This window comes from Esox lucius, chromosome 17 (assembly GCF_011004845.1).
Source record: "Esox lucius isolate fEsoLuc1 chromosome 17, fEsoLuc1.pri, whole genome shotgun sequence".
Classification (NCBI taxonomy): domain Eukaryota; kingdom Metazoa; phylum Chordata; class Actinopteri; order Esociformes; family Esocidae; genus Esox; species Esox lucius.
The window spans coordinates 16507946-16519984 of NC_047585.1; the positions used below are offsets into that span (position 1 = coordinate 16507946).

Consider the following 12039-nt stretch of genomic DNA (forward strand, 5'->3'; position numbering starts at 1 on the left):
AAGTTACTGCGGTACGACCCCATCAGTGACTTGATTTTAGTGTTGTTTCTCTCCGACTTAATATAATGGATGGATCCCTCTTTTCTTCAAATAAAAACATGTGAATGAGCTTTCTGAAATGAATGCGTTTGTTAAACTGTTTGGTCAGCACTATCCAAGATGGATTTTTTTGTGGGTTATTGGAGTGTGATACTCACACTTGAAGGATACTTTCACTGGATGTGGAACCTATAGTCTGAGTGTGGAATGTGTTTTGTTTTGTAGCCTTGTCCTTCACTGATGATGAAAAGGAGCAGCTGAGGAAGTTCACCAACCGTTCATATTTCCTGGACAAGAAGGCGCGTTTCCAGGTGTGGCTCGGCCTGGTCGATGTCATCCTGGCATACTGTTATGAAGTGCGCTCTACGGAGGGAGAACACAATGTGAGTCAGCGACAGCACTCCTACTCATTCTGCCGAGCGAAAAGTCTTTGATGCGAAGAAATGTCTAGCAGAACTAGTCACAAAGGGACTGAGCCAAATAACGCAAAGACGTACTCTGAAATGTTGAGCTGAAGCATTTTTGTTTGATGGAATGAATACACCGTGCCATTAGCCTAATGGTGTATTAATGTCACTAACCCTTACTGCTTGACCCTCATCCTCTGGTAGCATACTGTACATGTAGGAGATTGGGGTTAGTGTGACCTGGATCGGCTGGATCCTGGAAAGTTTGGTCTGCTGACCTCAGGCCCATTTATATACAATGCATTTGAGTATTCAAACTCCTTTCACCTTTTTATGCATTTAGACCCCATTCACTTTTTTCATAAAAAATATTTTATTTATTTATATTTTTGGTTTGTCATTTGTCAGTTTAATAATTTTTTGGAATAAGGCTGTACTTTAACACAATGTGGAAAAAGGGAAGGGTTCTGATGCGTTTCTTTTAAAATGCGTGTGGATGTAATATTTTCTCACGTTATGGCTGCAGGTTGAATCACCATGGACCATCAGAAAACTCAGTGGCACACTCTGCTGGCTTGAGGTAAGTCGTTGGGCCAGGGCCATTTATGTCAGTTGCACCCCAATAGTCATTAAATGAAACTTCCCTGGGTATAAGCACTCATGCTGCATCCATGTGCTGGCTATTCTCAGCTTCTGGCCCTTTCTTCATCTAAAGGCATGTATTGATCTACTCTATTGTCTGCTCCCGCCACTGACTGACTACAGCTCTCAAAGCGGGCCTATTTTTAGCGCTTTGCGTTAGTTTGTTTGAAGTGGCTGCAGCTCTGTGGAGAGCCCACAGTACATATCCGTCCACTGGTGCAGCGGATGTTCATTTGTTGCGGTGATAAAGAGGGCGCAGGCTAAAGCTACGATGACAGATCGGTCCCTCTCGCATGGTGCTTGCACCCATCTGACATCAGAAAAGTGGACTTGTTAGGGTGCAGTCCTGGACGGTGAAAAAGACCAGGGGTGTGTGTGCTCTCGGCAGACAGACGGCGCATGAGACGGCGGTCTGCTCTGCGATCGATGAGGTGTGTGTGTGTGAAGTGTTGGGCTGCGTGTTGCTTAGTGAACGCATGCACGCGTCCAGATCTGCACAACGTGTCGCTGCGTGAATTAGCCAATGTCATGTTACGTTATTGACAGTTTCACAGACTTCACTTTTTGCCATGTTTTAATTACGAATGCACTGTTAAAACAAGATTTTATTAATCGAATAAAGACACTGTTTGGCTTGCCAGCTTTTAGGCTGTAAGTTTGTCTGTATTTGCTTACTCGTAAAGCATGCTAATGTGGGATGTTATTGGTAACGATTGTTAATGTTACTGCTTTCTCAAATTCAGGAGGTTTATGTATCCAGCATTTCTGATTAGAACTGCTGGTCTAAGATCCAGGTATCAACATCTCATTTATATTGACACAAAAACCTCAAACTGGTCCCGGGTCAGCACTGAGACTTATGCCCCCCCCCCCCCCTCTTTTGCTGAGCCCCTGTCCCCCATGATGTCAGTGCACAGCCCTGTGTGTTGGCTTGCTGCTCGCCTTAATCCTTGGCTTGGTTCCTGTGAACCTGGTTCCTGTGAACCTGACAATGGGGGCTGGTAATCAGAGTTTGAGGTAGTCGTTTGGCCATAATGGTGATAATGGGGGAGGTGGTAATGACATCCTTCAGCTGTCTGAAAGCCCTCGTCAGTGCAATAGTCTGCCTGCCTGGGGGAGACTGGTGTCAATAGGTCTGTCTGCCTGCCTGCCTGGGGGAGACTGGTGTCAGTAGGTCTGTCTGCCTGCCTGCCTGCCTGGTGGAGACTGATGTCAGTAAGTCTGTCTGTTTGGGTAGGCTGACGGGATTCCCTCACACAGCTTCTCTCTGAAAAAGAAATCCTAAGATAATTGGCCAATAAATGTATTTTCCATCTATTTCCATCATTCTTTTTCAAACCTTACTAAGACTCTTCCCTGTGTGTTTCTCAGGGAAGAGTTTCTCTGTTTCTCTTTCTCTCCCTGACAGCACATATCCCTCAATCTCTATCCCTCAATCATATCCCTGTTCCTTTTCTTTCTTTCTTCTCCCTCCCCCTTGTCCCTGGCCCCTATCAGTCCCATCTGTTAGCTGTTAACCAGCGTCCCAACCAGACAGACAGGGCTGTTGTGTGGCTGAGTCTTATTACAGGCAAACTGCTGAACAGCCCTGGGGGAGACTGGATGAGCCATGATCACATGCATCCTCGGTCTCCGTCCGTCACTCTGTTCCATTTGAATGTGAACGCTTTGTTGGCGTGAGAGACTGCTGTATACTGGTCGAAGCCTAAAAGGAAAAGTGAGAATACAATCTGAAATCCAAAGGAAATTTTACATGCCACTTTTTTTTTTTTAAAGGCATATGTGATGTCATGTTAGGTGTAATAAGTGTCAGTTTTTCACTCCTCATCTCACTCTATTTCGGTCCCAACAAGCCAAGGAGAATGGATAAGTAGAGAGCCTCTGGCCTTTGTCCGTCGATGCGTAGAAATGCCTTGACTTAACACGGTGATTAAGGCCCACCAACAGTTAAAAGCTCCGTCTGCAGAAGGTGTTTAAGACTTCCTTGGCTTTTTCCACCTCTATAAAAGAGTAGTCGTTAGAACTAATTAGTTTACCAATGACTACAATTAGGTGTTGTCTGGCCTGCTTCGTGCTTTGGGGAAGGAGAAAAGCAGAAGACTACCGAGCCAAACTTGTTAAGATGAAACACCCTTTGTTTCCCTGGTGTGTGGTCATGTGAGAAATATTTTCCTTCTCCCCTTCAGACATACAGCTCATTGCAGGAGGTCCTGGTGGCCTTTGGGCGGAGGGTGTTGTGTTACCCACTCTACAGGCACTTTGTCCTGGTCACTGCAGCCATGCAGGATGCGGCCCAGATCTTCCAGTCAGGTGAGTCTAGCCCATGGCCTCTGTGATCTCTCCCCCTTGACCTTTGTGACCTCTCCCCTTTGACATGAGGTGGCCAATGACCTTCAAATGTCAATAGCCCCTTTGCACCCCCCTGGGTAGATCACTTTTGGCGGTCGGCAGTGTCTCGGACTCTACAGCTCAGATTCCCTCCCGACGAATGAGTCGGCCTAATTTATTTCCCAGACTCCTCATGGGCTGGGTGTATTTTAATGTACAATGCAAAGTATGTGGTGTTGGAGACTGAAAGACATGATCCTACATTGATATCCACACAATGCCATAGCAGAGCTGCCCGTATACAAGCAAATGAAAAAACAATGAAAACCTCCTGAGTGGTGCAGCAAGTTAGTGCGCTTAAACCCTGGTTTCTGACCCCCAGGAGGTGTGTTACAGCCGGTTGTGACTGGGAGACTCCCAAAATGTTGGCACCCTTTTTTATTTGAATGTGTCACTAGACACCATTTAAGTATTGTGGTAAACTGAGTAACGTTTCTTTTAAAGTTTACCTCAACCACAAATGGCATCTATGAACTGTATGGCTTATGCCACTGGCCATTTTAACAGCTTATTAGCCATTTGTAAATGACATTGATACAGTATATATCAATAGGTGACGGTAACTAACTTTTTCAGCAAGTGAAAAGACGAGAGAATCGTGTAGCCAGCGAAGTGTTTGTCAATCCTGAACAAATACTAATACATAATTCGAAAATCCACCTGAAACAGTCGCAATATAACAGAAAACAGTTTTGTTTTAGGCTTCCTATAACATAGCTACTGAAGGTTGTAGCCAGCAAAGTTTTTGTCTATCCTGAACAAATCCTCTTATGCCACTGGCCGTTTTAACAGCTAATTAGCCATTTGTGAATGACATTGAAATAGTATCTATCAATATAGGTGGCGAAAACTTACTTTATCATGAAGTGTTTGTCTATCCTGAAAAATCTTAAGGCATAATGTGTTTTGATGGCGACATGAGTCGAACGCAGGACCAGTTGTTCCGTAGTCTGAGTCTCTAACCACTACGCTATTTAACAAGGGGAAGTCAGTCAGTGAGGCACTCAGTCAGTAAGAGATTCACTCTTCTAGGCCGGCTCCACTTACGTGGTCCGGCAAAAAACGTTTTAAAGGGTTGGACCAGAAAAGGAACCAGGCAAGCGTAGTTCAGCCGGCCGACGATTAGAAAGGATGAATGTTGTGGTCCCAGGCCAGTTTCATATGTGGCTGACTGTGTCTTTAACCATTATGCTATTTAAACAGCAGGAATGCAACTTTGACCTCAGCCATTACATTTTTGCTGAAATAACGTGGACAACAGAACATTTATCAACGAAACTAAAGTGTACTTTTGTACAAACATTACTGTAGATGGCTGGCTAATAGCTATACAGCCTACCTATAACAAAAACACTGTCTCCAATCACCCCAAGGTTGGTTTGTTTCTTTAGAAAACAATAACCGTATAAAAGGGTCACGTAATACAATTCTTTTAAATATGAGATTGATGGTATTACAGATTGGATATGCACCGATCAGCCATAACATTTTGACCACTGACAGGTGAAGTGAATAACACTGATCATGTCGTTATCAGGTGGGATATATTGTTTGTTTGCCCACTGACAAAGAAATGATCAGTCTATAATTTTAATGTTTATTTGAACAGTGAGAGACAGAATAACAACAAAAAAATCCAGAGAAACGCATTTCAAAAATGCTATAAATTGATTTGCATTTTAATGAGTGAAGTAAGCATTTGACCCCTCTCAATCAGATTTCTGGCTCCCAGGTGTCTTTTATCCAGGTAACGAGCTGAGATTAAGAGCACACTCTTAAAAGGAGTGCTCCTGATGACAGCTTGTTACCTGTATAAAAGACACCTGTCCACAGAAGCAATCAATCAGATTCCAAACTCTCCACTATGGCCAAGCCCGAAGAGCTCTCCAAGGATGTCAGGGACAACATTGTAGACCTACACAAGGCTGGAATGGGCTACCAGACCATCGCCAAGCAGCTTGGTGAGAAGGTGACAACAGTTGGTGCGATTATTCACAAATGGAAGAAACACAAAAGGACCGTCAATCTCCCTCGGTCTGGGGCTCCATGCCAGATGTCAACTCGTGGAGTTGCAATGATCATGAGAACGGTGAGGAATCAGTCACCAAGACAACAATTAGTAACACACTACGCCGTGAAGGACTGAAATCCTACAGCGCCCGCAAGGTGCCCCTGCTCTAGAAAGCACATGTACAGGCCCGTCTGAAGTTTGCCAATGAACATCTGAATGATTCAGAGGAGAACTGGGTGAAAGTGTTGTGGTCAGATGAGACCAAAACCAAGCTTTCAACTCAACTTGCCGTGTTTGGAGGAGGAACAATGCTGCCTATGACCCCAAGAACACCATCCCCACCATCAAACTTGGATGTGGAAACATTTTGCTTTGGGGGTGTTTTTCTGTTAACTTCACCGCCTCAAAGGGACGATGGACGAGGCCATGTACCATCAAATCTTGGGTGAGAAACTCCATCCCTCAGCCAGGGCATTGAAAATGGGTCGTGGATGGGTATTCCAGCATGACAATGACCCAAAACACATGGCCAATGCAACAAAGGAGTTGCTTAAGAAGAAGCACATTATGGTCTTGGAGTGGCTTAGCCAGTCTCCAGACCATAATCCCACAGAATATCTGTGAAGTTGCCAAAAGTTAGCCTCGAAACCTTGATGACTTGGAGAAGATCTGCAAAGAGGAGTAGGACAGAATCCTTCCTGATGTGTGTGCAAACCTGGTGGCCAACTATAAGAAACGTCTGACCTCAGTAGCAAAACCTTTGTTGGCAATCACAAAGTACTAAGTCATGTTTTGCAGAGGGATCGAATACTTATTTCACTCATAACAATGCAAATAAATCTATGCGTTGTTCTGGGTCTTTTTGTTGCTATTCTGTCTCTCACTGTTCAAATAAACCTACCATTAAAATTATAGACTGATTCTTTGTCAGTGGGTAAATGTACAAAATCAGTAGGGGAACAAATTATTTTTTCCCACACTGTAAAGATCTGAGCGACTTTGACAAGGACCAAATTGTGGTGGGTAGATGACTGGGTAAGGGGATCTCTAAAACTGCAGTCCTTTCGGGGTGTTCCCGGTCTGCAGTGGTCAGTATCAAAAGTGGTCCAAGGAAGGAAAACCGTTGAAACTGCAACAGGGTCATGTGACCGGGTGCATGTGTGCCAAGGCTCATTGATGCTCGTGGGGAGTGAAGGCTGACCCATGTGGTCCGAGCCAACAGACGAGCTACTGTAGCTCAAATTCCTGAAAAAGTTAATACTGGTACTGATAGAAAGGTGTCAAAACACAGTACATCACAGTTTATGTATGGGGCTGCTAGTCAGGGTGCCCATGCTGACCCCTGTCCACTGCTGAAAGCGCATGTGAGCATCAGAACTGGACCACAGAGCAATAGGAGAATGTGGCCTGGTCTGATGAATCATTTTTCCTTTGACATCATGTGGCTGGCTGGGTGCATGTGTGTCGCTTACCTGGAGATCACATGGCCAAGGATGCACTATTGTTAAGGAGGCAAGCCGGCGGAGGCAGTGTGATGCTTTGGGCAATGTTCTGCTGGGAAACCTTGGGTCCTGCTGTTCATGTGGATGTTACTTTGACGCGTACCACCTACCTAAGCATTGTTGCAGACCATGTGCACCGTTTCATGGCAACAGAATTTCCTGATGGCACTGGCCTCTTTGTAAAGGATAATGCACCCTGCTGCAAAGCATAAATGGTTCAGGAATGGTTTGAGGAACAACAACGCGTTCAAGGTGTTGACTTGGCCTCCAAATTCCCCAGATCTCAATCCAATCGAGCATTTGTGGGATTCGCTGGACAAACAAGTCCGATCCATGGAGGCCCCACTCAACTTACAAGAATCGGACTGGGGTCAAAACATTGAAGGTGGGGGATAATCCCACAAGACCACAGGGCTTGCTGGTAGGCAGTCCACCTCTGTATAGTCCCCAAATGCCACTTTTATCACAGCCATTACATTTTTGCTGACATAACATGGGCAACAGAACATTTATTAACGGTACTAAAGATGGTCATCCATACAATGACAGTTGAATAGCTAACCGCTATGCTAGGTGATCTTAACGGAAATCAAAAGCATTAGCTGAATCTGAAATCGCATACTATATACAACCAGTACATACTTCACCTTGTCAGAAAATTGCGATTCGACATTAGTTAATTTTGTCACGCATTAACATCACGCCAAGTTTGAATATTTAGTTAGACAATAATCATTTGTTGGACTAACGTTTCTTAAGTTTACTTCCACCAAAAATAGCATCTGTATCTGTATGGCTTTTATTAGCCAGTAATAGGCCTACTAGTATCTACTTAATACTTGGAATAGTCATAAGAATTCAGAAATTCATAGCAAGACTGAAGATGAACTTTACCATGCAAAAGCTATTTCATGTAATGGTGCAACGTTCATTTTTCTTTCATTCGTGAAGGACATTGACACACTATCAATATAGGTGAAGATAACAGACTATTTCTTCAAGTGAAAAGAGAGAATCGTGGAAACCCCACCTCTTTTACTGTGCAAGAGGTTGTGATCTACAGCCTATTACCCCAAAAAGCATGCACGGATGCGTACTTTGAAAATCCACCAGAAATAGTCACAATGTAACCGTGAACAGTTTTATTTTAGGCTTACTATAATGTAGCTGCTAAAGGTTGTAGCCAGCAAAGTTTTTGTTTATACTGAACAAATCCTAATGTGTAATTTATGTCAGTGGCGGGACTCGAGCACCAATCGCTTGCATGGAAGGCCACTTCTCTAAACGCTACGCTATTTAACAAAGGGTAGTCAAGTCAGCCACTTACTCAGTAAAGAGACATTCGCTTTTCTTGGCTGGCTCTGATTACATGGTCTGGCAAAAAAAAATTGTAAAACCACTTCTTCAACACTTCGTTAAACAAGAGGTTTCGCTAGCCTCACTAATGTTAGTTTGGCCATTGGAGTTGGTTGCCCGCCCAGTGGGCATTCCCATATGCCTTGTCGTCATGTGAACTATCAATTAGCCTTGTATTGCCTCAGGCTAAGCACAGGCGAAACATTCCTGGTCTCGTCATGCTCTAGCGACTCCCTCAGTCGTGGGCACTGTCTACACCGAGGTGGGAAGATGGAGGAGCCAGCTCACTGGTGTGCTGATTCTGCACATTCTCTAAACGAGCAGCCACTCTGGCTTGGCGGGTCATTTCTCAGTCTTTTGACAAATTTAGATACTTGACAGTTGGATGTCAAAAAATTGGGTAGAAATATGAATGCATAATACATCTAAATGAATAACAATTCACCAAGTGAAGTATCTGAGGCAGGACCTCTTACTCATTCCGCACCGTTGCCCATGTGTGAAAGAGTTGTTTCAAACAGATGTCTGTCTGAACCACAAACCGTGAAGTGCAGATTTGTTCTGTGCAGATGGCTGACATTGATCTCTCTCGTCACGGAGTCATCTTTAAATCAAAGCCCCTCGGGTATCTAGATGAAGGCTCTGTCGTGTTAACACATTTAGGCGGTGTGCGGGGTGAGATTATCCAGTTTGATTATTTGAATGATCGCAGATGTCGGCGACTGAAAGGGCGTTGTAAGCTCCAGATTAGCATTTCCGCTCCTCATTAGGTAAGGAGATGAGTTGATCAGACAGGCAGTTTGAAGGAGCCTCCCTACACTCCATCACACTCCATCACACTCCATCACACTACCCAACCTTGATTCTTTAAAACCAACACCAAGCCTCACCTATTTGTTAAATAACCAAATGGCCAGTTATTTAAATACTTGGAAATGCCACCTATAGTATACACTGACTGTCTTAGCAAAACAACAAAGTTCAACTGTCCTTGTTTAAATGAGTTTTCCTCTGCAAATTGAGTAAATTGTTCATGCGTGTCATTTAGATATTGTTTTTGAATGCACAACAGCGTCTCCTTCTCTGTCTCCCTCTCTCGGGCTGTCTCGGTTGGTCTCCTGTGTGTCCTTAGTAAAGGGTAAAACTGCAGTAATGCTTCCAGGCTGGTGTTCGTCTTTGAGGGCACCTCATGTTTTCCAAGTGTTACTCTACAACCTACTAATTAATTAGACAGGAAATGGCAAATTAAATTTGCGCTCAAATTTGAGGCACTTGATTTAAACGGCCGTGAAAGCAACCATTGGGTTGCATTAGGAAAACAAACGCATTAATACCTCGTGGGAGCCGCATTTAAAGCCCTTGAAGGAAATGTTATCCGGGGGTAAATATTTGAACAGCCCTCTGGCAGCGTCAACCCTATCCTCAAGGAGCTCATCCAGCTGTTGGCTGAGTGGCCCAACGGGCCGCCGTGAAGGGAAGCAGACCCACCGGGCTGGAGACCTGGGAGGGTTTCCAACAAACCACTGGTGTAGTGCAGCTGACCGACGCACCTTTTAGGGTCGACACCTGCGCTAGCATACGCACCGGACCGTGAATGTTCGGGAATTACATCTTCTCTTCAACACTTAAATGGCACATCGTGTTTGTAGTTTACCTCTAACCTCGGTACCGATAGCGGTCACTCTGCTTCACAATGACACTGGAATGGGTTGGAAGCACTTGGACTGAGGGTTGAGCTATGCTGTTGGCCCTTCCGGTAGTTGAAGCCTGTGTGATGGGTGTCCTGTAGTAGTGGTGTGATAGTGAGATGTGTTGGGGATTAGCAGGAATGTGTGCGGATGGAGCGTTTAGAATGGACACCACTATGTGTCAGCTGTGTGCTACGTTGTCACTTGTGTGATGGTTGTTAATGGGGGGCAGTGCCCCTGTGGCAGCAGTGTTAATGTGCCTCTGACACCTGTCTCCCTCCCTCCCCTCCTCTGTCTGCCTCCCTCCCACCCCCTCCTCTGTCTGCCTCCCTCCCTCCCCTCCTCTGTCTGCCTCCCTCCCTCCCCTCCTCTGTCTGCCTCCCTCCCTCCCCTCCTCTGTCTGCCTCCCTCCCTCCCCTCCTCTGTCTGCCTCCCTTCCTCCCCTCCTCTGTCTGCCTTCCTCTGTCTGCCTCCCTTCCTCCCCTCCTCTGCCTCCCTTCCTCTGTCTGCCTGTCTGCCTTCCTCTGTCTGCCTGTCTGCCTTCCTCTGTCTGCCTCCCTCCCCGCCTCTGTCTGCCTCCCTCCCCGCCTCTGTCTGCCTCCCTCCCCGCCTCTGTCTGCCTCCCTCCCTGCCTCTGTCTGCCTCCCTCCCCGCCTGTCTGCCTCCCTCCCCGCCTCTGTCTGCCTCCCTCCCCGCCTCTGTCTGCCTCCCTCCCCGCCTCTGTCTGCCTCCCTCCCCGCCTCTGTCTGCCTCCCTCCCCGCCTCTGTCTGCCTCCCTCCCTTCCTCTGTCTGCCTCCCTCCCTTCCTCTGTCTGCCTCCCTCCCTTCCTCTGTCTGCCTCCCTCCCTTCCTCTGTCTGCCTGTCTGTCTCCCTCCTCTGTCTGCCTGTCTGTCTCCCTCCTCTGTCTGCCTCCCTCCCTTCCCCTGTCTGCCTCCCTGCCTGCCTCCCTGCCTGTCTGCCTGCCTGCCTGCCTCCCTCCCTCCCTCCCTCCCTCCCTCCCTCCCTCCGTCGGTCTGTCTCCCTCCCTCTCTCCGTCGGTCTGTCTGTCTCCCTCCCTCCGTCGGTCTGTCTCCCTCCCTCCCTCCGTCGGTCTGTCTCCCTCCCTCCCTCCCTCCGTCGGTCTGTCTGTCTGTCTCCCTCCCTCCGTCGGTCGGTCGGTCTCCCTCCCTCCCTCCCTCCCTCCCTCCCTCCGTCCGTCGGTCTGTCTGTCTGTCTCCCTCCCTCCCTCCGTCGGTCTGTCTGTCTGTCTCCCTCCCTCCGTCGGTCTGTCTGTCTCCCTCCCTCCCTCCCTCCGTCGGTCTGTCTGTCTCCCTCCCTCCGTTGGTCGGTCTGTCTGTCTGTCTCCCTCCCTCCCTCCCTCCCTCCGTCCGTCCGCCTGTCTCCCTCCCTTCCTCTGTCTGCCTGTCTCCCTCCCTCCCTCTCTCTGTCCGTCCGTCTGTCTCTCCCTCCCTCTCTCTGTCTGTCTCCCTCCCTCCCTCTCTCTGTCCGTCCGTCTGTCTCTCCCTCCCTCCCTCTCTCTGTCTGCCTCCCTCCCTCCCTCTCTCTGTCCGTCCGTCTGTCTCTCCCTCCCTCTCTCTGTCTGCCTCCCTCCCTCCCTCTCTCTGTCCGTCCATCTGTCTCTCCCTCCCTCCCTCTCTCGGTCTGCCTCCCTCCCTCTCTCGGTCTGTCTGTCTGTCTCCCTTCCTCCCTCGGTCTCTGTCTCCATCCCTCCGTCCGTCCGTCCGTCTGTCTCCCTCCCTCCCTCTGTCTGTCTGTCTGTCTGTCTGTCTCCGTCCGTCCGTCCCTCTCTCTGTCTGTCTGTCTCCCTCCCTCCCTCCCTCCCTCCCTCCGTCCGTCCGTCCGTCCGTCCGTCCGTCCGTCCGTCCGTCCGTCCGTCTGTCTGTCTCCCTCCCTCCCTCCGTCCGTCCGTCCGTCCGTCCGTCCGCCTCCCTCCGTCCGTCCGTCCGTCCGTCCGCCTCCCTCCGTCCGTCCGTCTCCCTCCCTCCCTCCCTCCCTCCCTCTGTCT

General features: G+C 47.9%; 1 protein-coding gene across 2 annotated transcripts in view; it reads left to right on the forward strand.

The window, feature by feature from the left end:
- The window catches only part of shq1 (SHQ1, H/ACA ribonucleoprotein assembly factor), a 40874-nt gene that overhangs the window by 16576 nt on the left and 12259 nt on the right, over positions 1–12039 (forward strand). For both annotated transcript variants that reach the window (XM_010902771.5, XM_010902770.5), the window contains exons 8-10: positions 265–422; positions 973–1026; positions 3275–3398. In XM_010902771.5, the coding sequence (XP_010901073.4) occupies positions 265–422; positions 973–1026; positions 3275–3398 (336 nt within the window). The remainder of the gene's footprint in view (positions 1–264; positions 423–972; positions 1027–3274; positions 3399–12039) is intronic.